Source organism: Ahaetulla prasina, chromosome 1, assembly GCF_028640845.1.
Source record: "Ahaetulla prasina isolate Xishuangbanna chromosome 1, ASM2864084v1, whole genome shotgun sequence".
NCBI classification, from domain to species: Eukaryota; Metazoa; Chordata; class Lepidosauria; order Squamata; family Colubridae; genus Ahaetulla; species Ahaetulla prasina.
The window spans coordinates 166,601,993-166,628,359 of record NC_080539.1 but is presented as its reverse complement, the minus strand read 5'-3'; the positions used below and the strand labels follow the sequence as shown (position 1 = coordinate 166,628,359).

The 26,367-nt window shown below is 38.1% G+C and overlaps 1 protein-coding gene across 1 annotated transcript in view; it reads left to right on the top strand.

Annotated features, from left to right (window-relative positions):
• The window catches only part of FGF18 (fibroblast growth factor 18), a 142,975-nt gene extending 118,201 nt beyond the window's left edge, over nt 1-24,774 (top strand). The window contains 2 exon segments of the mRNA XM_058180841.1: nt 49-155; nt 23,608-24,774. Of these exon segments, the coding sequence (XP_058036824.1) occupies nt 49-155; nt 23,608-23,874 (374 nt within the window). The 3' untranslated portion in view covers nt 23,875-24,774.
• The last annotated feature ends 1,593 nt before the right edge of the window (nt 24,775-26,367 follow it).

Here is a 26,367-nt window from a genome sequence, read left to right as displayed (position 1 = left end):
TTTCCCCCTTTTTTTCTTTTTTCCTTCTTCTTCCTCTTCCTTTACAAGCCCAGCTTCTAGTGGAAACAGACACATTTGGCAGTCAAGTCCGGATCAAAGGGAGAGAGACAGACTTTTACCTTTGCATGAACAGGAAAGGCAAGCTAGTAGGGAAGGTAAGTGTTTTCTATTAATTTATTTGTAATATGAGTGTTACCTTTAGCAGTGACTATGAACTCCCATAATGATGTGTTCTGAACTTTGCCTGTCAGCCCCAAATGAAAAGCAGGATTTGAGGAATGTGGAATTCTTCAAGCATTCATGCTTTTACTTAAAAACAGAAAAAAGAAGAAAAAAAAATCCTAACTCATAAAATTAAGTACTGTGGCTAACCACTGGGGTTTTATTACTGATTTCTCTGCGTACATGCAGGTTTCCATTTTACAGATGCGTAAATTGTTAAAAGATGTGCTTCTCTCGTTCTCTCTCCAAAACAATTGGGAGTTTGCATTACGTGGTAGAAATTTCTCCTACCTTGGTGGTTTAAACAGGCAGAAACAGAAAACTGCAGAAACATGTTAAGATGTTAGACAATGGGGTATCACTCTTAAAGTAAGAACAGTTTAAAATGAAATGATATTGCAGTCTTTAGACCTTATTGGGGATGGGTTTATGCTTCTTATATTACAAGAATATTTCATTACCTTTGATCTTCATATACAAACAGTGGAAGCATGCAATGAATTATGTAATATTTGCCTATGCCTCTTAGCTGCTAGCTTCAGATTAAAATGAATCCATTACTTTTGAGGGCAGCCGGGCGGGGGGGGGGGAGTTAGTTCTGACCCATGTCTTACTCTTGTTGGTTTGTTTGAGTCACATTTTTGTCACGTTTGGAGTTTGACAAGGTAGGCAACAGGCAAATCCAGACTCCAGATATTTAAAAAGGATTTTCACCTGCCTCCCTTCCAAAATTAATTATTACACTGGCATCAGATTTTTTTTCAGGGGTGGGGGAAGGAATCTAAATGTTTAGTGGTGGGAGACAGTGTGAATTTAGTTTAGAGTAAATAGAGTTGTACAGCTGGAAGCCACATTTTCAGATAAAAACCAGGTGCAGAAAGATACATTGTTTAGTTTTAAGCAAACTTCTTTGTGTTTCAACTTGCAACGGTTCATGTAGTGATTGCTCAATGTTACCATGGCACTAGAAAAAGTGACATATGACCGTTTTTTCACACTCACAACCATTGCAGCATCCCCATGGTCGCATGATTAAAATTCAGGTGTTTGGCAACCGGTTCATATTTATGACAGGTGTCGTGTCCTAAGGTCATGCGATCACCTTTTGCAAACTTTGGACAAGCAAGGTCAATGGGGAAGCCAGATTCACTTAACAACTGAGTTACTAACTTAACAACTGCAATGATTACCTTAACCACTGTGGCAAGAAATGTCTTAAAATTGGGCAAAACTCACTTAACAAATATCTCACAACATAAATTTTGGGTTCAATTGTGGTCATAAGTTGAGGACTACCTGTATGGGAACCCCCTACACTCTCTCCTGATGTCCTTTGAACTGATGGTGAGCTACCATGAAGAGGCAAGACCAACACAAAAATTGTGTTACAATTTTTATTTCTAGGTAATAATAGAAACAGTCAGAGAATAAAGTCTCTGGTTTGTTTAAGCCCTGAATAGATATAACACTGTTACCCTATTAACTAGGAAAAGTAGCATTTTGTTTTTACTAAAAACTGGCAAGGAACACTTTTATTCACAACAGCAAATTCTTTAATCTGATAAAAGAGGCATTACTAGATCAGGAGACCAGCATTAGCAACAGTGATAGTACAGTATAGTGATTACTCTCGGATTAGAGATCCAGCTTCAGATTGACATTTTGCCAAGTGGAAATCTTCCACTATTTACTGGCTCCTACTTCGCGAGGATGCTGTAGGAATAGAGAGGAAAAGAAATAAATCTGTATACTGCCCAGTTTTTTTGCACAAATGGAAGAGTATAAATTAATAAAGATAATAATAATTATCTGAAAAAATATTTCTATCCTGTTATCCAAACTATATTATTATTAATAAAGATTCATACTTCATATCATGTGTTTGATTTACAAAATACCACATGCATTATAATTCTTCCAACAGTCCTTAAAAATGGATCTGTATTGCTAGTTATTCCAGTATTTCAGATGGAACGGGGAAGAATACCACTAAGTGAGACTTGCCTAATGACATGCAACAAGATTACATGAGAGGGGAAACTTTTGGATCAGGAACTTCTAGAGTTGCAGTTTTATAAATCACTGGGCTGTATCAGATCTCCTCGGTCCCAACTGATGCTATTATCTTACCATCTCTTATTCTTTTATTTTCATATGTAAAATCAGAAAAGAAATATCCAACCTAGGCAAACAGCTGGGCTGCAATAATTACCTAAAGTCATTGGAAGTCAGGCAGTAAATATATTGAATATATTATGATTGGCACAGTCAGCCAGATGTTTAGACTGGATTTGGCATTGGTATCCACCTCCTGAGTCCTTCTTAAGGATCAAGGATAGGCGGATGTTGTTCTTTGATGGTATTAAAGGTATCATCACAGAAGGCAAGCTGTTCCAAGGAAACTGCCTTTTGCAAATGACTGACGCTGATTTTGTCAATGCTGATGGTGTTCAAGTGGTATTCCAGATGTTTTGGGATTGCACCCAAGGTGCCTGTTAATATTGATATTACTTCTGCTTTCTTTTGCCAGAGTTATTCTAGTTAATTTGCAGATCTTTGTATTTTGTAATTTTTCTCCAGTTTTTGTCTGTTCTATTTTTCTGTCTCCAGGTCTACTACATATAGTAATCTTCTCTCTGTCTCTTTGTATACATATACATATACATATACATATACATATACATATACATATACATATACATATACATATACATATACATATACATACACACACACACACACACACACACACACACACACATGTTTTCGTAGGTTTTCACGGCTATAGTATGTAGGTCTTGGCATATTTGGGTCTTTTTCTGTGTAAGGTTTCCATGTAAACCTTACACGGGAAAAGATCCGAATATGCCAAGACCTACATATATGTATGTATGTATATATGTATGTACGTACGTACGTACACACAGTCATGTGAAAAACTAAGTACAGTATAGCCTCTTTGAGTTCTATGGTTTTATGTATCAGGACGTAGTGAAAATCATCTGGTCCTTAGCAGTTCTTAAAAATAGGTGAATACAACCTCATATGAACACATGACATATTACATCATGTTATCATTTTACAAAAAGAAAGCCGAAATGGAGAAACCATGTGTGAAATTGCTTCTTCTAAGACAGGGGTGTCAAACTCACAGTGTCACATTGTCATCATGTGACATATCGCAACTTTTTCCCCTTCACTAAACCAGGGATGAGCATGGCCAGCACGTGATGCATCCAGCACACGGGCCACAGGTTCTAAGATCCTTGCTAATCTTTGGTATTGTGTTAACACACACCTCAATGTTGGAGACCAGCAAACTTCTAAAGCTTCAGCTTTTATAGAAGTACTCACACTTGCTCATGGTCAATTGATCAAGGCCACTTGACTAGCAGCACCTGGCTGCTTCATACCTTTGGAAACAGTAAGGGTATATTTATTTTTCACACATGGCTTCTCCATTTTGGCTTTCTATTTGTAAAATAAATGATGATATGATGTAATATGTCATGTATTATTAATCTGAGGTTGTATTTACCTATTTTTAAGAACTGCTAAGGACCAAACAATTTTTACTATGTCCTGATACATAAAACTATAGCACTCAAAGAGGGTGTAGTGACTTTTTCACATGACTGTATGTGTGTGTATCCAGAGCTTTTAGTTTTGCTCGAGTCCAGTCCACTGTTCCAGCTGTGTGTCTAATGCCTGGATTTGCCCAAGTATTAATTGTCTTTTCTCCATTGACTTTGAAATTTATGATTTTTTTTCATTTTAATGATGTTCACTTCTTACTTTCTTTTTGACATCAGTGTGATTGATGTTGTCAGCTTGATGGATGGCCAGGTATTTGTAGTGATCGTCTTCATTCAGACTCTCGATGTTCTTTTATAAGGCATCTGGATTCCTTCAGTTTTCACAATTCCCCCCCTGCTTATGGTGAGGGTGGCACATTTGTCCAGTCCAAACTCCATTGCAATATCTTGGCTGTATATTTGGACAGTGTGGAGCAGCGATTCTATTTCAGATGGTGTTTTTCCAAGCAGCTTTAGATTGTCCATGTAAATGAAGTACTGTTAATATATAACCTCACTCACTGGTCAGGATGACAGGAGGAGGTGCGAATTTTTATCCAGCCCATCAGTGCAACTGGTTGGAAGACGTTGGTTTTTTTTTTTTTTGTTTTTTTTGTTTACATTTATACCCCGCCCTTCTCCGAAGACTCAGGGCGGCTTACAATGTATAGGGCAATAGTCTCATTCTATTTGTATATATTTACAAAGTCAACTTATTGCCCCCCCAACAATCTGGGTCCTCATTTTACCTACCTTATAAAGGATGGAAGGCTGAGTCAACCTTGGGCCGGGCTCGAACCTGCAGTAATTGCAGGCTTTGTGTTCTTAATAACAGGCCTTACCAGGCAGAGCTAAACCGGCCCCTAGGCCTCCATGACTTTTGATAGTTTTTGACATGGAAATAAATTATTTTTCATTCAAACTTTATTTTAATCAAGTGAACGTATTTTATTTTTTCATAGATTTCTTCTATTTTTTTAAAAAAGGTGTTTGATCATCAATCTTTGTTTGCATGTGTGTGCTTGTAACCTCATTGTAAAATATCACATTTACATCTTATCCTGGCCTTCCTTTTCTTGTCCCAATTCCTAACAATTCCAACAAGTAGATTGGCATGACAAATTGGGAAACTGTGCAGGTAGTCCTCAACTTATGACCACAGTTGGGACCTGAATCTCCATTGCTAAGCAAGGCTAAGTAAGTTGTGCTCAATTTTACCTTTTTACTACACTTGTGAAATGAATCACACAGTTATTAAGTGTATATGGCTTCCCCCATTTGGTTTGCTTGCCAGAAGCCAGCTGGGAATGTCACAAATAAATAAATAAATAAATGGTGATCACTGCATTCACCATAAATAGAGGCCAGTTGTCAAGTGCCCAAATTTTGATCACGTGTCTATGGGGATTCTGCCATTGCTGTAAATATGAAGACTGGTTTTAAGTCCCTTTTTTCAGTGTCATATCTTTGAATGGTCATGAAAAAGAATGGTTGTAAATCAACCTGTATAAAAATACTTTATAGAAGCCAATCTTTCCAGTACAGCTGCATTGCCAGTATCAATAACATCTTAAGGCAGGTGGGTTGGGGTAGGTGAAGGAGGATACAAAACGGAAAAAAAGTTAGTGATACTGAAGGTCATGTTCATCATTAATATCTTAGCCTCAGCCCTTTTTCTGGCAATAACTTGAGCAACTGCATTTTTAATATATTCAACAGCCAATAAAACTCACAATACATATTTGTGCCTAGATCAAGATACAGATATTTAAGTCCACTCTGGGGGCAAGAATCCCTTTAAGTTCATTTGCCAATAATGAAACCGTGCACCATTCCTCCCCCCTCCTCCTTTCCTATTAACCTACTTAGCATAAGTCTTTCCTAGCATGTGCCATCTGGCTTTCTTCTCTTTCCCAATGAACATCTTTGAGTTTTCCCCCAGCTGAAAACCTGGTCTGAGTTTTAAACCCTTGGTTTCCTATTATCGCCTACAAAGGGCATTACAAATAAGAGCAGGGAAACCTGACCAGGGCTAGGTTTTTGAGAAACAGGATGAGTTCCCCACCTTGTGATTTGTTAGGTGCGGTATCTTTGCAAGTGGCATTCACTCCTAGACCTAACAAGAATAGTTTCTCCATCTTTTTTCCATTGAAGCTAAATTACATCTCTTCCAGTTTTCCTGTGCCAAGGTTTCTAGTAGAGTTTTTTTTTTAAAAAAAAATCTTGGAATGCAATCTTTCTGGCATTTGTTCTCACTCTCTCACTCTTTCTCTTTTCTTCATACACACTTTTTCCCCTTGTTGATTATTGTTTGCCACTCAATATGGCCATGATATTACGAGCAGGATTCTAAATCTGTTTATTGTATGTTTGCGTTTGGTGCATATACACAGCTGGTCTACATTAACAAAAAATGTAGCCAAATCAGCCAATTTAGCAAATGCTACGAGTGTAGACAAGGCTAATAATTTTAAACATGAGCAGGCTAGTCAAGGTCAAGTCTATATTTCATGTAGTTTATTCCAGTTTCAGTGGAGGTGAGCCTGTCTTCACTAGCTATTCCCTTCCTTTGATACTAAAGCAGGGTCTCGTCCTTCGTTATGTTTAAATTTGCTCTTTTGATCATTACATATGTAACATAAAATATGCAACAATAATTATGATGATATATAATAATAGAGCCTGTATATCTTTCTTTCAGTGCTCAGAGGCAGTTGTGCAAAATGCCTCAAGCTGTTTTTTTTTAGCATCCAAATATCTCTCTTTTTTACCATCTCTATTATTCCCTGAATTTGACTTCTGGAATATATATCTACTTTTTTACTTGTTAGAAGTACATCCAGCATTAGGCCTAATATTCGATTCATTGCTGATTATATCATATAGTTATTTGCATATTCATCAGTTTTTCCTCTGCTGGATCTAATGTCTGTACAGCAAACTAATAATATAAGAGTGGCTATCATTGGTTTTGTATAGGATAAAGGTTTTAGCAAGATCTATGTAACACAAAGGTTCTGATGGATCCCTCTGCCAGGTACATATTTTAATGTTCAATTTCTAGGTATTTAATTAACTTTATTAAAAAAACACTAGTGTACACAACAAATACAACAGTATTGCAAATAAAAAATTCAAATATGGCACTCAATGTTAGACAACTAATCTTTAGAGTTGTGGCTTCTTTGAGCTTTTAGAGTACGATGGATTACAACTCTTAATCATTATTTGCGTTGTAAATAACCACTCAGTCACTGCACATAAATCAATGAGATCATTTCCAGTAAGTCTAAGATCTACATTGGCTTTACGTCCGTCTTCATATTTGTCAAAGGAAATGGTGGTAAACTGTAATCCAAGCAGATGGTTTTGGATAGTCCTAATCTTAATGCGTTGTTTGGCTCACGGAACATAATGTTTAAGTCTTGAAAATCCCAAGCCTGGGTCTTGGTTTCTTCAAAACCTTAGAATTGGGGAATGGCCCCTCTCTATTAACATTTAAGAGAGATGCTGCCAATCAGAACAGAATGAACTAAGGCTGGAAGGACCAATATGAGTCTTGGTTTGATCTCTATAAGCAAGGCTTTTTCATGGAATGTTGGTGGCTTCCTTATCTAAAATGTAGTCATTTTACAATGTGGTGATCAGGAATTTCCTTTTGGAAGGGCAGGAATTCACACACACACACACACACACACACACACACACACACACACACACACTCTTATAGATTTCCTGGTTAGGGAAAAACAGTTTTCTTCAATAAGGATGGCCTCCAAATTAATGTCCCAAAGTTGTATTTTTTTCAAAAGACAACTGGACAAAGAAAGTCCAGTTGCCCTTTGAAAAAAAAAAACACCTTTAGGACAACCATGACCTGGATGACTGAGAATCTCTACAGACACCTCCAGACTGATCTCTACAGAACACTTCCAGAGTTCCCAAGTCACCATAACTATTAAGCAAATTCTGGACATTTATTCCTAGATTTGGTGGGTACCTAGCTCTTTGGTAATTTTCTTGATGATCATAAATTAGCTGAGTGGAAGCTGCATTGGAATAGGATCATTTAATCCAGTTTTCTTACAATCTACCATATTACATGAACAGAAGAGGAAAATGTTCATGTTTTGTACATGAAATTACTGTGGCTATCCACACAGAGTAGGACAATAGGACTGTTCTTTTAATAGCTTACATTACCTGTAATCCTATAGTAGTTATATGACAAGTCATAAAAGTGGAAGTAGATAAAAGATTCATCATTGTGTTGTCCTCATTGTCAGCCATTCGGTTGTGCCCAACCCTCAGCCACTCTATGGATCAGCACGCTCCGTGCCCCTCTGCCTCACACCACTTCCTTCATTGCACTGTCAAGTGAGTTGAGTCTGTCTACTTGTCTGAACTGCTATATAGAGTCTCCTGCTTGAGCAAGAGGGTTGGACTAGAAGACCTTCAAGATCCCTTCCAGCTCTATTCTGAATTCTAAAGTTTAAGAAAAGTTTGCAGGGGACCCATAATTACACTTTGAACATGTCATATTAGATTATGCCAAGTCTTCTCATTTCTTAATGGCCAAATCCAAAAGGAGTAGGACAGGTATAGAATAGATCCAAGATCAGCAGCTTCATTAGAAGTGGAACCATCTTGTTAGCAAGCACTGTGTCCTTTTTTATTGAGGTTCCAGCTTGTCTTCCAAGCAAACAGAAAAGTAGATTTCAAGGCAGAGTTTTCCCCAAGAGAGGCCTGGCTTGGTAATAATTGATTTACCATTTGGCTCTCACAGTGGTTGGAGCAAGTCCTCTGCCTTGGAGCTGTCCATAGTCCTGCAGGTTGCTAATCCCCATTCTGAGGCCTACTTTCTTATGATACCTTCACACACACCTCAAATATTTTTTTTAAAATTGGTTTTCTCGTTGCTTAGGTCTTTCCTCCTTGCTAGTAAGTGCTTTTTTCTTCTTCCTCAAAACGGGGCATTGGGATTTTGATTTTTAAAATTTTTATCTTTTATCATTTCAGCAAAACGATAAAAAAGTATTTATTTGTATCCTGCCTTTATTCATTTTATAAATAACTCAAGGCGGCAAACATATCTAATATTTCTTCCTCCTCCTATTTCCCCCAAAACAACAACCCTGAAAGTGGGGTTAGGCTGAGAGAGAGTGACAGGCCCAAAGTCACCTAGCTGGAGAAAACCTTCAATATCTCTATTGACAATAGCGAACTGTCAGCATACACTATAATAATATAATGCAATTGCTTTGGGGGGTTCATCAGCTTTCAGTTCAAAACAGCAATATTGTGACCGTCTTGTAGATGACAGGCTAGAAATGTAACTCTGGATGGAGATGGCTAGTGGTCCCAGAATCTTGTTTATTTTGGGATGAGGAGGACACCATAATTTCCCCAGAGTACCCTGGGTGATTTGTAGATGTACTGAACTTAACCCACTTGATATGTGTTGCATTGATTTGGATTAGTATGACCTTAATCCTCTTAAACTGCTGTAGGTACAGATGAGAACAGTGGTGTTCTCCCCCTCCACCAGGTAGTAAGTAGCATTGGAATGGAGGTAGAAAGAGGGTTCAGGACATTTTTAAAAAACTGTTCAAAAGGCAAAAGAAGACAGGTAGTGACAAGTGGTGTAAATGCTATCAAGATGGCTGCTCCCAATGAGCAGGGCATCCATTAGTTCCAGTGGTGGGTTTCATTTTTTTTACTACTGGTTCTGTGGGCGTGGCTTGGTGGGCATGGCTTGGTGGGTGTGGCTTGGGCATGGCAGGGGAAGGATACTGTAAAATCCCCATTTCCTCCTGATCAGCTGGGACTCAGGAGGCAGAGAATAGATGGGCATGGGGTCAGTCAGAATTTTTACTACTGATTCTCCTAACTACTCAAAATTTCTGCTACCGGTTCTCCAGAACTGGTCAGAACCTGCTGAAATCCACCTCTGATTAGTTCCCTGTATTGTTATGACAGATAGGTAGGTAGGTAGGTAGATAGATAGATAGATAGATAGATAGATGGATGGATGGATGGATGGATGGATGGATGGATGGATGGAGGGACGGACGGACGGACGGACGGACGGACGGGCAGACAGACAGATAAATGGATTTCGGTGTGCCAGAAAGCATAGGAGAGCACATTACTTCAGCAATCTTTTATAAAAGTTTGGGGGATTTCCATATGTTTGTTTCCTGATGTTAAAAATTAAAGTACAGGTAGTTCTCGACTTACCTCCACAATTGAGGCCAAAAGGTCTGTTGCTAAGTGAGATATTTGTTAAGTGAGATTTGTCCCATTTTATGATTTTTTTTTGCCACAGTTATTAAATGAATCACTGCAGTTGTAAAGTTAGTGACCTGATTGTTAAGTGAATCTGGTTTCCCCGTTGAACTTGTTGTCAGAAGGTCACAAGAGATGATCACATGACCCCATGACACAGCAAATATTAGTCAATTGCCAAGCATCCAAAGTTTGATCATGTGACTATGGGTATGTTGCAATGATTGTAAGTGTGAAAAATGGTCATAAGTCATTTTTTTCAGTGCCATTGTAACTTTGAACGGTCATTAAATGAGCTGTTGTAAGTCAAGGACTATCTGTATAGGCTAGACTAAAGAACTGCAGAAATGATTTTGGAAAAGGAATGTGATGGTAGTTGCAAAATATGAACTAAGCCCATGAAGGGAAGAAAAATGTTAGAAAGAAACTCAAGATTCCGCTACCTTGATTTTCTTTGGTTTAAGGGGGAGAGAAAATGCTGTCAAGTTTTCAAGAAATTGTTATTGTAGTTTATATTAGTAGAGTTCCAGTATTTATTGTGGAGTCAGTTTCCTGACCTGGCCTAACTTCAAAGGATTGACAGGGATGAGTTTCCAGTCTGTGTAAGCATGGAGATCGTAAGAATTCCTAGAGAGGTCAATTAATAGATACAGAATAATTTTGTACATTGAGTTGTGAGTTTATAAAAGACTTTCACTTATTTCAACAGAATACACAATAGATAGCCTTTTTTTTTAACAGTCCGCCAGTAGATATTGAATGGATATGGAAATATACATCAAATGTGCACTGCAATGCAGGCACTTTGCCTGCTGCATTTGTTTCAATGAGCTGCAGGTTTACGTGCGTCCTTAAATAAGGAAGCAGCCTCTCTCTACCACTGCTTTCAGTGAGGTGCATATTAGTCAGTGCTTTTGCAGGTACATTCCATATTGATACCACAGACACCAATTAATTTCCATAAGAATTTTCTTTTCTGGATGCTGTTTATCCGCCAAACAATTTTGCATGTAATTTTCTGCAGTACTATTTCCAGTACACAGAGAGTAAATTTGATATGAGACCCAGTTTGATTAGTGGCTGAGGCATCAGGCTAGAAAGCGGAAAACCATGAGTTTGTAGCCCCACCTTAAGTGACCTTGGGCCACTTTCTTTCTCAGCCCTAGGAAATAAGGAATGGCAAAGCACTTTTTTTAAAAAAAAGTCTTGTCCAGCAAACTGAAGGAAGTAGTCCAGGCAGTCACCAGAAGTCAACACTGACTTGAAGCCACAAAATGGATGATAGATGATGGATGGATGGACGGACGGACGGACAGACAGACTAGAACATCAGAAAAGTCGATGTAATTTTCTATACTAGTGAAACTAGAATATCCAAATCAGAAACTGAACTTGTCAGGTTTCCCCCCGCCCATATGCATAAGAGAAACATTGTAGCAGTTTATAATAACTATAACAAATTCATTATAAAGGGAATATGATAGTTGGGTCTGACAGACTCTCCTCAGCTGTCATTTATCCATGTGCAAATACTCTGTCAGTGGCTGTCAGAAGTATGTGGAAGAAGGTCATATGTTTTGGAGTGAGCTGCATTTCAGTCACATATTTCATAAATGGAAGCTATTAATATATATATAAACACTGAGCTTTCTATTGTGGTTAAATTCCAATTTGGTTATCCTGCCAGGTAGATAATGTTTAAAACGCTAGAAAATATCAACCTGACATCCAGTGGAACAAAAATGTAAATATTTAAGCTTTTTGCTAAGCTGTTTTATATTATCTTCAGTTTGAGCTGTCTTTAGAATGCTACAGATTTTACCGATTATATTGGTAGACTTCTAGAGAGTAAAAATTTAGCTACTTCAACCAAACCGTGGGCAACATTTTCTTCATGGTTCTGTATCTCTTACTCACATATCAGCTTCACCTTTGGTGAAAAGAAGTTCCAATAGTGTTGGACAATGTATAAGATTATAAGCAGTAGTTCAATAGGATGGGAAATAAAGGAATTGTAAAAATACATTTATTTGAAAGAGCTATTAAGGAGAGGTTTAAAAATTCAGTTTTTTTTTCTTGATCTGTGGCATCCTGTTATATTTCACCCTAGATTCAGCAAAGATATTCTTAATGTCTTCTTAAATTATTCTTAGTTCTTAAGCTATTTTCTGGTTTGAAGTTGTTGGTCCAACTGGTTAGAAAGAGACCTGAAGGCAATCTAATCGTTCATTTGTGAAGACTTTTCTGTGAAAAATCATCTCAAAAAAGCAGCAGAAAGTTAAAATATAAAAGTCCTTGACTGAGAGTTGCCATTAAGTATGGCCAACTACTGAAGTGATCCAGCAAGTTGCTTGCAAACATTGGCTGATGTGTTTCAGATTTCAATGATTCCCCAAAGCCACATTAGGATTTTATATATAATTATAAATCTTTTTAAATTTCTTAACTGAGTTTCTACAATTTACAAACTACACTGACCTTACTTCTGATGGAACGAGAAGGAGAATAGGAATGCCAAACCTTTAATTCACTCAAAAATCCCTTAATGAGATCAGCAGATACATTGGATGGAGTGATTAATGTTGGAGTTCTTAATTTTAAGGGGAACTAAAAGTTAATTATGAAATACAAATCTTGAACTTTTAAAAGTACCCTTAAAGTTTTTATTTATTTTAAAACGTATCAATATATACAATAATATATTATACAATAATACATTATACAATAATACAATGCAATACAATACAATGCAATATAGTACAATATAATACATATATATACAATATATACAACAATCCAAAAAATAAGAATGAAAATAAAAAAATAAAAATAAAATAATCTACCTTAAACTCATGGTCACTTAAAATAAAATAAAATATCATGTAATACTGTATAGTACAGTAATCAAATATCAACATTATTGTAAAAGTTCATAAAATATTTGTCCTATTGCTTCATCCTTTGATTACTGGAAAATATTGTCTTTTCTAGGAAAGGTAAGCAACACATTCCCAAAACAATCAGATTTCAAAGACAATCAGATTTCAAAGCTTTGGCATATAAGTCAATATCACATTAACATATTCAACATTTTAAAATTGTCCTATAAGTCTACATACAGTATGTATATACTGTGTATGTTTGTACCTTAAAATACTATTGTAGGAAAATGACAAAATTTTACAAGATAATATCATATACAATTATTCTGAAAATAAATCTATGAGATTCTGTTGGCTTCTGGTATATTTTGTAATTATGTTAAAATAAATAAATATTTTGAAAATAGTATTTCTCTCCATATTGCTTTCAGATAAGAAGTGAAAAAAATAGGTTTTGGGACTAAGCATTTGAACAATAAATTAGAAGTTTAAACAGCAATAATGGGAAATGTTTAGGATGAATCTATGTGATGAACTGTTCTATGTAATTGGATGAATATCTGTGGAGTATCAGGAATATTTTCACTTAATTGTTTAAGATTAAAAATATTTTACTGTGCTGAACTACAAGGAGCCTGTGTCTATCTGTACTTAGTTTAGAATTATAGCATCCCTGAAAGTGTATTCCCAGTGGGTCATTTCCCGGTCCTTCTTTTGTTCAATTTTTTCAGATTCTAGGAGATTGCTGAACAAGTCCCTGCAAGTTTTTTGGCAAGGGTTTTCAGAAGTGGTTTGCCATTGCCTTCTTCTGTGGCTGAGAGAGAGTGACTGGCCCAAGATCACCCAGCTTGCTTTGTGATTAAGATGGGACTAAAACTCATGGACTCCAGGTTTCTAGCCTGGTGCCTCAATTATTATACCAAAATGGTTCTTGAGGGGGGCATTTTTCCTGATGAGCATGCCATGCCATGTATTATAGTAAGGATTACCATGGCTGTTATTTTGAAAAATAAAAAAAACGCTAACAGAATTAGGCATTTTCATACATTCACATGATTAACATGTGAATGTCTGTTTCAACAATGGGATGTGTGTTGAATAAATAAAGTCACCATGTATTAATTCATACAACTACCCTTTGAATTCAAGTTCTTCTGAGCGTAAGAAAAGCTGACTGGATCTAAGCCAGCGGTTCTCAACCTGTGGGTTGGGACCCCGGTGGGGGTCGAATGACGATTTGCCAGGGGGCGCCTAAGACCATTGGAAATATGGGAAGTATACTTGCGAGTCGAAGAATCGCGCTCCAATGGTTGATTCCACAAACCAGCTGCAGGCTCTTCAAATCATTAGCCGAATTCGGCTTCAGGCGCGATGAATTAAAAAAGAGAGAAATCTTTGCTCTGATGTCTCCCTCTTAAGCCAGCTGCAATCACTCCCAATCGCTAGCCTAATCTGGCTTCAGGCGCGATAAACTTAATAGTTTAATGCCTCCGTCCTCAAGGCAATCGCAAGCAGTTCAGTTTGCTAGCCAATACGGCTTCAGGTGCAATAAATTCAAAACGAAAATAATTTTATGGTTGGGGTCGCCACATCGTGGGGAATTGTATTAAAGGGGTCGCAGCACTATAAAGGTTGAGAACCACTGAGCTAAGCAATAGGCTAGCTAGTTTAGCATTTTATTTCCTTAGTGGCTAACTAGATCCCTCGCAACCTTGCAAGAAAATGTAATTCATTTCTGCAGTGGTTGGAGAACCGCTGGATTTCTTCAGGATTTTGCTAAGACAGCACATGATCACTATAATAGATTCCTTTCATATAGCCATATTCTTTCAAAAATCCATCTAGGTTCATCACCGTGTTTTATGGAAATAAATTCCATAGCTTACTGATGTGAAGCAAGATATTTTTTTCATATTCTGCCAATGAGTGGCGGCTCTTTCTTTTCCCAAGATTAGCCAATCTGAAGATGTTACTGTACTCGGCAGAACACAAATTTATGGAAATGGTGCCTACATGAGCATATTTCCATCTTGTTTACTTCCCCCCTTGCTCCTTTCACTGCCAAAGCTCATACCCTGGCAATACCTAGAAGTCACTTTCACAGTTGTAGTACACTTCTGATATCTTTGCTGAACTTTCTTACTAAGACTCCTGAGGATGTGTCTCAGAGGAGTCTTGAAGTTCAGAGGCCAGCATGTTGGAGGGATTGCATGTAATGAGTAACACTTGGCCTTCATTTACTGTTAGGGATGGCCTGGCCTACAATATTATGAAGCAGCTGAAATGCATAGACTATGGGGAATCAATCTGGTCATATTTTCAGGATTTCTTGGCCTGAAGTCAGACAGCTGAGAACAGGAGAGTCTTATGACAATTCAATGCAATAGCTTCATTATGTAAAAGTTGTAGCTCCAGCTCAATTATCTTCCTTGATACCCATCACATTCTGCCATTTTTTTCCTTAGATTTTCTTATTACTGTGATATTCCCCCCATCACCAATTTTTCTTTATTTTCCACATGCAAGCAGAAGATACGATACATTCCAAGGGTTATTTGGTGTTGGAGCGGAGCGTTGGCTGCAAGAGAATTTGAGGGTGAGAACTCGCTGAGTTGGAACGAAAGATTCTTTTCTGCACCCAGAAGTATTTTCAAAGAAACCTTTAGTTGATCCAAATTCCTTGGGCAGAAGAAGAGATTCTCTTGGGAGACATTGGATTCTCAGTTAGCTATATTGAGAAGCAAACACTGTGACTGACCATCTGTTAGCAAGTCATATTTGCAAGATAGCTGGGCTGAGCATTGGATTGGGACTTTTAATTTCCAAACTGAAAAGATATCTATAGGGTTTTTTTTGCATGAGCAAAAAAACAAAACAAACCCCATATGATTTTTCTTGCATGAGCAAAACCACAGAAACAGCTGTAGAATCCATTACAACGTAACATGAAGTTTTGCATGTGTGTTTCCAGAAGAGCACTAGATACTAGCTCCTTTAGATGGAACTGATCTTTCATTTGCAGTAGGGTTTGTTCACAATCAGAGTCCTAACATTCTAGCACTTATCTAAAGTGGACCAAGCATTAAGACCTGTGTCCAACTTGCTTAGCTCGGCTTACATAAGGAGTTTGCAGTCTTTTCAGCAGTAATAAAAAATATAATCCATTCCTTCTTCCTTTTTAAGGTTTCTGAAGTTCGGAAACTGAATTAAGAAAAAAATTGAGCAAAGTATCTTTTGAGTCCAATGCAAATCACTTGGAGATAGTTAATAGACCTTGACCAATTTTTGTTCTCCTCTGTCTTTAACTACTGATCATTTCAGCTTTTCCAATCTGAATGTCCTCTGGATGGGTTGTCTTCAGTCACCTTTAGGGGAGCAGCTAAGACAACTCTATTCTGGTGAACCTTTGGAGCATAGTACTATTACAGCTGCTGCTAGTTTCTTTTCTGATTTTATTGTTTTATTATGATTATGATAGTAATAGCACTTAGACTTTTATACTGCTTCATAGCCCTCTCTAAGCAGTTTATAGAGTCAGCATATTGCCCCCAACAATCTTGATCCTCATTTTACAACCTTGAAAGGATGGAGGCTGAATCAACCTTGAGCAGATGAGGACCAAACTCCTGGCAGTTTGCAGAGTCAGTTGCAATACTGCATTCTAACCACTGTGTCATCACAACTCATGATGTGTATATTTTAATGGTTATTTAACTGATTATATTTTATCTTTCTGTGACATTTCAGAATTAATGTGGTTGTGAGCTATTCATTATTTTTTATTGGGACAGCTTATAAAGCTTTGGCTAGTTGATCACTTATGATGTCAAACTTAGCAGGCACTTAGCTAGAGGATGGCTTTCAGGAGGATCACTTCTCAACCTGGCCCTTGAGGTCTTCCAACACATGTGCCCATCATCACTCTAGCTAGGTCCATCTACCTTACTGCTGATTAGCCTTTTCTCTTTCCTTCTTCTTTTACCTTCAAAGTCTCATCCAGACAAGAGCTAGGTCTTTGTATAATGTGTCTAAAATATCACAATTTGGGTTAATTAATCTTTGCCTTGAGTGAGAACTTTGGATCGATTTGTTCTGTGAACCATTTGTTTTCCTTGGCTATCTATGTGTTCTCAGAAATCTTCTCCAACATTAATGCTAAAAAATGTCAGTATTCTTTCTATCTTGCTTCTTAAAAATCAGACTTTCTCTTCACAGCATGTCACTGGGAAAATGGCTGCGTGCATAGTTCTGAACTTAGTAGAAATAGACACATTATGGAATCTGAGTATCTTTTTCCCCCGAGGACCTTCATTGTTATCCTGCTAAATGCTGGTCTGCCGCACATTTCATGACTGCTGGTTCCTTTATTATTGGTGGTTAATCCTAAAAGGAAGAAGCTAACAACGACTTCAGTATCTTCACTGTCAATTCCAAGGCTGTTGTCATTAGTTTCATTTCATTTATATTTAAATTTAGTTTCATGTTTTCACTGTGCTCCTCGACTTTCTTTACTAGAATTTCCAGATCGTTTGCATTACCATTTTTCAGAAGAGTCATCAGATAGCACAGGTCATTGATGTTTTATCTCCAATTTCGATGCTCTTTCACTCCAGCATCCCTCCAGCATATATTCAGAATATAAATTGACTAAATAAGGGAAGAGTATACCACCCAATCTCACTTCTTTGCTGTTCTAGAGTCAATCTGCTTTGCGATGTTTTATCTTTCTGGCTTTCTGTCCTGTGTATAGGCTTTGCATGAGGAGAATGAGATATTCTAGGATTCCTCTTTTCCAAAGGACATCCCATAGTTTGACCTAGTCAACCCACTTGAAATCCTGTCTATAATCAATGGAACATATTGACAAAACAGGGATGTTTTCTAAGGTACTTTGGATTTTGACATCTCTACTATACAGTATTTCAATATGCTCTTCCCATCTTAGTGTCATCTGTCACTTTGTTAAATTTCCTCACTTTCGTGCTTTTTATATTCCATGTTATATTTCCATCTTTGCAGCTTTGGATTTTTGTTTCCTATGTGGCAGCATCAGCATCTAGAGGTCTGAAGGCTTTAATCTAGCTGTATCATAAACACCACGAGTAACCTGAAAGATCCTCAGTTCTTCCTCAGTAGCATACTGAGCGCCATCCAAACAATGCCGTTATATCATCTATCATTTTACCTTGTCTATCTATGGATAAAATATATCACTGGTTTTGTATTGCCTTCTTCTGCCCAGTTTAAAATGATACCTTAATCTGTTGTCACTAAAATGATTATCTGCCTCCAGCATCTTCCTATATTAGTGCTGCCCAATTTGGTCTAGTAGTGGTTAGGATTTAAGTATTGCCTTAGGCGTGAAAGCCGGCTGGGTGACTTGAGCCAATCATTCTCTCTCAACCCAACTCACCTCACAGGGTTATTCGTTATTGTTGTTGAGAAAATAGGAAGTGGAAGGAGAGTATTGGGTATGTTTGCTACTATATTTATAAAAATAATAAAGATGAATTTTAAAAAGTATTTTTAAAAATGTAACTTACTTTAACTGGGCAACTAAGTTCACTTTCACAGCTTGGGTGACTCCACTGGGATTGTATATTTTTGGCATATATTTCCAACATTCTTTACTTGTCTTTCCTAGAAACATCTTTTTTTTGCCCCACAATAAAACAACACTTGATGGGCTATAAAGCTTTAAAACTAAACTAGTTAATTTTAGAGAACCAATAGCGGAAATTTTGAGTAGTTTGGAGAACCGGCAAATACCACCTCTGGCTGGCCCCAGAGTGGGCTGGGAATGGAGATTTTGCAATATCCTTCCCCTGCCACGCCCACCAAGCCACACCATGCCCACCAAGCCACGCCCACAGAACTAGTAGTAAAAAAAAATTGAATTTCACCACTGTACTGAATATGCATTTTGAGCATTCTTATTAAATTGCTTTATTATAGGTTTTTTTTAAAAAAGAAAACAAATCCTATGCATAATTACATTAATGCAGGTATCATCTCCAAATAATGGAGTAGGCTACATTCTGCTAGTATATTTTGAGCCTGTTCAATGGAAAGTAAAGAAAAATGGTAGAAATACCGTATTTTTCAGAGTATAAGACACACCTTAGTTTTTGGGGAGGAAAATAAGAAAAAAGCTTATTGGCAGGTAGATCGGCCTTCCCAATCAGCTGTTCCCAGAGGTGGATTTTAGCTACAGGTTTGTTGGTTGTGAGCTCTGTGCTTTGCTTTTTTTTGCTTTTTTTTTCTGCCTCTGAAACTTTTGAAACTCCGTTTTAGAAATTTTTTCTGCCTCTGAAAGCCTCCAAAACAGAGCTTCAGGAAAAAAAAGCCTCTGAAGCTCTGTTTCTGAGGCTTTTTTTCTGAAGCTCTCTTTGGAAGCTTTTTTCAGCCTCTGAAAGCTCCGTTTGAGAAGCTGGGTGGGGCTACATTCGGAGTATAAGACACACCCAGATTTTCACCCTCTTTTTTAGGGGAAAAAGGTGTGTTTTATACTCCGAAAAATACAGTATATGAGTATATGCCCCCTGTTGTGAAGTGAAATAATGTTCAGATTATTGTAATAAATCCCTAGCTAATGTTTTTAAATTTTTGGAACACATAAGAGGGAGAGCTCATGGATTTTGGCTTCCTCGCTTTCCCCATAATTCAGCTTCTGAGTAAAACAGCAGGATTTGCCAATGGCCAGCTTACAAGAGCGGGTAGGGACTGTCGCAGCTAACATGTTTCACAGCAGCTGAGGACACATATTTTCTCACCAGCTCTCATCTCCTGGGCAAGTGATAACAAGTGATAACAAATGCAAGCACCAAGTTCTTAATTATCTATCTCGGAGCCTAATCAAACATTCCCTCAATACTTAGCAGGCATCTATACCTCCTGTTTTCTCTGGATTCATTACAAATGTGAAGGAAGGAAAAGAGGGACTCTTATAAGGAGGGGAAGTTTAACCCACTCCTCCCCTAGCATAATTGAATTGGACCCTCCTGCATGGCATACTGTGAACATTTATAACAAAAGTACAAGTGCTAACTAAGGTTGTGTGTGTTGTATCAAAGATTAGGAAAGTGAATTGGCTCTGATGACAAGGGAGAAAAAAAGGTCCCTTCTCACCGCACTGCATTTTCTAGTAACACATACTAGAAAGTTGTAATAAAGGGGAAAGCAGGACGTATGACAAATGCTGCGGACTGAGGAATGTCTAGCTTAATTCTCAGAACCCAAATTTACCCTGCTTGTAAAGAACGTGACAACATCATGAACGGAGTGACTTCTCCTCCCCCCCTCTCACTTCCGCCTGCCATTTATTTCTGCTCCGGATTTAGTCATAGCAGCCTCAGCTCTGCTATTCCAAGAACAGCATTCTCCGTCCTGGAATTTCCCTCAAACAGAGAAATGTAATTCCTCACGATGCATTCAAGTGCTGTGGCTACAAAGAGGTTACCCAAGTGCCTTGTGAGCATGGTCAGTGGTGCCTAGGCAAGTGTATGCTACATCTTCTGCTAGAGTAGATGTTATTTTCATTGCCTGAAAAAGTGATCTACAACCTTCCCTCCTCTCTATCCCAAAAGTCAACTGTTATTTCATGCTTATGCTTATATATACTGTGGTGACAAATAAATAAATAAAAAATAAAAAACCAGCCAGGAAGAAGGTTGAATCATTGTGAGCTAACATCAACTCCCTCCAGCTGCCCAATAGCAGAACACCAAAGACATGACACACCGCCAGCGAGTGAATGCTGTGTTATTTAGTCCTGCCCCACCAACAAACACAGCCCCTGCCATAAGAATAAGCATCTTGCCAAAACAGGACAACAAAAAGCAATATGATGTATTTTACACGTTATAGAACACAATGTCTAATGCCATAGACATTTTGTCAGAGATTAGATGCATGCAGTTCCCTGTTAGGAGATGAAGCTGCCTTGGCTTGATGCTACATACTGCCTGGACTTGCTCTCCTATGGAGATTGTGATTGATAAGAGAAGATGTCAGGAGAGAGGATGGAATGGGGGAGGGTTTCAAAGAAAAAGAGGTTGGGAGTGGGGGTAGGAAAGGCAGTGGCGACAGCAGGAAGGGGTTGTCTCAGGCTGGAGCTGTTGCCAGTGCCAAGCTACCATCTGTGGCGTTGTGATCCCAGCAGGCACAGAGGAAGGAAGTGGCAGCCGAGAAGGTAGGGGTTAACGTGAAAATTGAAAATAAAGACACGAAAGAGCAATTAGCTTCTTAGAACGGAAGATAAGCTCTCCCCCCTTCTTTTTCTGGGAATGGGGTGAAAAACAATCAAATCCACCAAATCCATAATGGTTGGGATTTTATGTTTCTTACCACCTGCATATTTGAGGTGATGATCTTCCATTCAGATCATTCTTGGATGTTGATTACTCTGCTAGTTTAGAGGCAGGGAAATGCTGTTTCTTTGACTTATCGGTTGTATGCAAATTTGATATCCTAAAAGTAGATGCTATCCTGAGATGTTAAAGTGAATGCTGGATCTTTGGGACAATAGCAAAATTTTATTTAATTCTATTTTAATAGTAAGAGCTAGAGACATAATTTTTAACAAGCCTGATGTAGGAGATGCTTCATTCTCAGTCAAGGCACTAAATATTTATTTTGGACCAGTATCTTTGTCAGATCTTTGAATGACTAGGAATGGTTAAATCTGTCCATTTTGGATTTGTTCAATTTTCTGTTTATCCACTTTTATGTTCACTTTATCCCATTCCTGCATCCGTTTATTATTTTTTTAAATTTGCATAAAATGAATTTGGGGTTTTTTTCTTGCACATTTCACAAAACAGATGCAATTCCATAAGCATTTTCTCATAACATACAATACACACTTTTGTATTTGCATAAAATATTACAATATATGTTTGCAATAAATAAAATAAGTGCAATATGTAGAATTTTTTAATGCACTTTTATTGGGGAAGAGTCCCATAAAATGTTGAGAAGTGCAAATACTGAAATGTAACCCTGTTTCATTTGTAAATTGCTCGGGGAACTATAAACTAAGTTTGTATTGGAATATGAATTGAAGACATTTCCCCCTAATTTTTAGATTGGCCTTAACTGCTTTTTTTCCCTTTCCCCCGCCTATTTTTAAAAATACTTTGCTTAAGTCTAGATGCAGAGAGCTAGAATCGTATCAGTAATGGCAGTGTTTTCATAGTTCTGAAAGTTGCTGATTTGGCAGCAGTAACAGTTGCTTAAAGGAACCAAGTTTTTGGTGTAAAAAGACAACATACAGTATTACTTCAGATCTCTAGAATCATATCTCTGTGACTCCCCTGCGTGTTGGCAGGAAATCAATAGATCAGTTCCAAAGAGAAGCTAAAGAATTTTCTTCTTGCCTCCAACTTGGCAGAAACACATCCTCAAATGTAGTCCATCTGTGTTATTTCAACACAAATTATAAGCATTACAATTATTACTTATCTCTGAAACAAATCCAATATGTGTAGTTTAAATAAGTAAGTTACCTTTGATCTTTTTTATTTAGCATAGATGAACATGGAGAATGATAATGGAGAAACTGAATGTGATTTTTTTTAGGTTCTATACCCTAACTTTGTCTGATTGGACTGTTTCATTGATATTGCTGAATTACTTGTATATACTTTTAAACTAGTTTTAAATACAAACTATATAGGTTTCTTAAAGAAAGGAAACCAATATTACACCTTCTCTTCTAAGCGCACATGATTGCAACTCCGATGAAATTTATCTAGGAAAGAACTTAGCCAACCATGGAATTGAAACAAAATGTTTGACTGCATACAGCTATGGTAGTAGCAGTGAGACAGTTACAATTTCATGCACGATGGATCCTTTTTTATGTAGGGATAAGAAGGAAACTTTTTGCTTGAGCATGTTAAATTTATAGAATGCACTTCTGTACTCGGCTGTTTAAAATAATAACAACAAACAGCTAGGTAATAAAAATTAAATGTCAACAAGCTAGACTGCACAATTGCATTGCAGAATTTTTTTTCTTTGCAACACTGCATAATTCTGGTTTTGTTATTGATGGGCAGGTAAGTGAAAGAAACCCAGCCATCATTTCACAAATATTTCCTCAGTCATATAAAATGGGAACCTCCTTTTCTAACTAGAGGACAGCTGTATTCCCGAAGGAAACAGAATCCAGTGACTATTGCAGGACTGTTGGCTTTTACTGCAGTCCTCCATCATCATGGCATACATATATCTCTGGGCAGGGTATAATACTAGCCTAAGACTTCAGGTTCACTCAAGGCCCCTGAAGGACTAGGGCAAACCCCCAAGTGCCTCCACATGTTGTCATGAAATGATACTTTTTTATCTGTTAGAAGGAAGAGGTCATTAAATATAATCCCATTTCCTCTTTGAGTTGAGTTGACTTGAATGATAACGATGAATGAAGATGAATGCTAATGCTTTCACTGGCCCACCCTGAGCTGAATATAGAGACATGCCTCTTCCCCCCCCACCCCGACTCCCGGATGGAAGCTGCAGGTGTAGTGATTTGGTGGCTTCTCTTCTGATAAATGGGGGCTGCCCACATTTGTCCCCTTGCTTGCAAACCTTTGGCAACTTTTTTTTTTTTTTTAATCTTCTCTGTGTTTCATTTGCAGCCAGATGGCACCAGCAAAGAATGTGTCTTCATTGAAAAAGTCTTGGAGAACAACTACACGGCTCTGATGTCAGCAAAGTACTCAGGCTGGTATGTTGGATTCACCAAAAAAGGGAGGCCCCGGAAAGGGCCCAAGACCCGGGAGAACCAGCAAGATGTCCACTTTATGAAACGCTACCCAAAGGGACAAGTGGAGTTACAGAAACCTTTCAAGTATACCACAGTGACGAAGAGGACTAGGAGAATACGACCAACCAACCCCAGTTAAAAGACCAAGGCAGTGTCTTGCAAATAAACTACAAGAATAGACTGTACCAGAGAAATATTTTTACACTAAAAATAAGGGAGAAGTTCTATTTTTGTACATTGTTTTTTAATTTTTTTTAAAGACTGGGTTAAAAATAGAAATCCACTGGGGAAGCTGTAAAAGATTTATTGTAACTTGAAGAAGAAGAAGAAGAAGAAGAAGAAGAAGAAGAAAAAATGAATGGCTCTATTTAAATTGACTTTTTTGTGCTGTGGATTGACATACAGGTGCTTTATTTCTCACTGGGAATGGACAACGTTTGGAATGGACAACATATTCAAGCCAATCCCTAGAGGGGAAAAAGTTCATGTTATAATGATGATAATACTAAAAAACCAAAACCACAAAACCAAAGAAAGTTCTCCCCCACCCCTCCCCCACCCAACCCCTGAAAATCCTTGGATAATTCTCTGGTGTTGCAGCCCTTGGTTACTTTGGCTCTGCAAGCTAGGCTGAGATGTGAAGATCTGCTGATCTGGCATGGGGCTTCCCTGGAGGGCTTAGTACCTCAATCCTTTATAATGTTTCCGATGACATAAGGTGTCACGACTCTGTGATCCTGCATTGTTCTGCTCACTTCTGGAGAATGCTGCTAATGACCTTCAAGTGACTAAGTAAAATAACCTAATACACCAATGATAAGGGAGTATTTTAAAAACCAGCTCTATTATATATATATATATATATATGAATGCATGTATTATATTTATGCATATAAATGTAATACATATATTTATATATATATGTATATATAAATATATATGTATTATATTATAAAGCTATTTATTTCATTTCTCTGTATATTGCAGTTCCATGAACCAGGTATTACTGCCTCAGCAATTAAAAATTATTTAAAACACATAGACGTATTACTGCTGTTCATACATTCCCCACTCCCCCAGCTTTTCGCCAAACTACACTGAGACCCTTAAACTTGTTACCAGAGCTTGGGCTCGGTGAGAATTTAGAGATCAGTAATAGAATTTTATGTGCCAGGACAGGAAATAATTGTTTCTCCTTTGTTATGCTAGTCCTCCCATCACTTCCCATTCCACTGTGTTGACTTCCTGCAAAATGCTCAGCCTTGTCCAAGCACAGGCAGAGTTTTGAAATGCAGTGTGCAAAGGATTTCTTGCTGTGTTCTCTTGCCCATTGTGTTCTGCTGGGACCAAGCTGACTAGGGGACCACCTGTTATTAAGTGCTTAGTGGGGATAATGGGGATATCCCATTACTGAATCCCCACGGTGTGTCCTCTCCACAACGCAAGGTGACCTTCCTGCTCTTAGTCAGCCAAAGGCTTCTGTCTTTTCTAGCCAAACTGGAACCAATCAAGGTCTGAAGACGCTGCTGGACCCCACTGGAAGTAGCCCTGTACCCAGGACAGGAGCAAGAGGACAGTGAGATGAAGTGGCAAGGCCTGGGGAGCTAGTGTGCTTACCTTCAGAAGATTATGTACTTTTTTTTAAAAAAAAATGCACTCTGAGTCAAAAGCCTTTTAAAATAAACTTTATTTTCCTTAAATAAGAAACCAAGATATGTTGTGATTGCTCAGAAAAATGTTTAATATGTGCATTGCTGTAGAAAATGCTCTCAATCAAGTGAATGGGAGAGAAAGCAAGAGAGGCTTTTGCATGTGGGAGATTCAGTCGTTAGTTGTCCAGTGAGCGGTTTCTTTCCTTCTTTTTCTCCCTTCTTCATTCAGTCTTCCTATCAAGATTACTTGCAACCAGCTAAACCTTGCCCATGTTCGGATTTATATTTATTCAGCCTGATGTAGCCCTGCTACTCTGTAAAACAGAAATAAAAGGATTAGCTATACTGCAGTGATGTCAAAGCTATGACACACGTGTCAAAGGTAACATGCTATGACATTTCGGGTAACATGCCAACATTCACCAACACCTGACAACAACTATTCTCAAAACCATGCCCTATTCTCACACTTTTTTGGGGGGGGAGGAGTGTGGAGGCCGTATGAGAAGTGTGTGTCTTCTGAACCCTCTAGTGGTCATGTGTGTGAGAGAGAGCCATGTTCTCATATGGTGTCTGAAGCTTCCAAAAATTGCACGAGAATGGGATGTGCTTTCGCATGGTTTTTGTAGGCCACAGAAGAACATTTTTAGGAGCTGTTTCAAGAACAAAGGTCTTTTGCCACCCAGAGCAGCCTCAGGTAGGTCGCAGGGCCTGCCAACAGAAAGAGAACACCATTCGAAAGTAAGTAGTGCATGGCAGTTCCAGAGTACTGGGCTGTGTGGGCAATGGCACCATTTTCCAAGGCTCGTGTGTCTTGGGAAATGGCAGAAGGTGCTTCTTGAGTGACAGCAGTAGGTTTAAGGCTGAAGTAAAGGCCTAGGACTCTGCTTTAGGCCCAGAATCAGCTCTGCTGAGTGCTGCTATCTATTCAGGTGGGCCTAGATGGGGTGTGTGTGGGGGGGGAGGGAGGGAGAGAATTA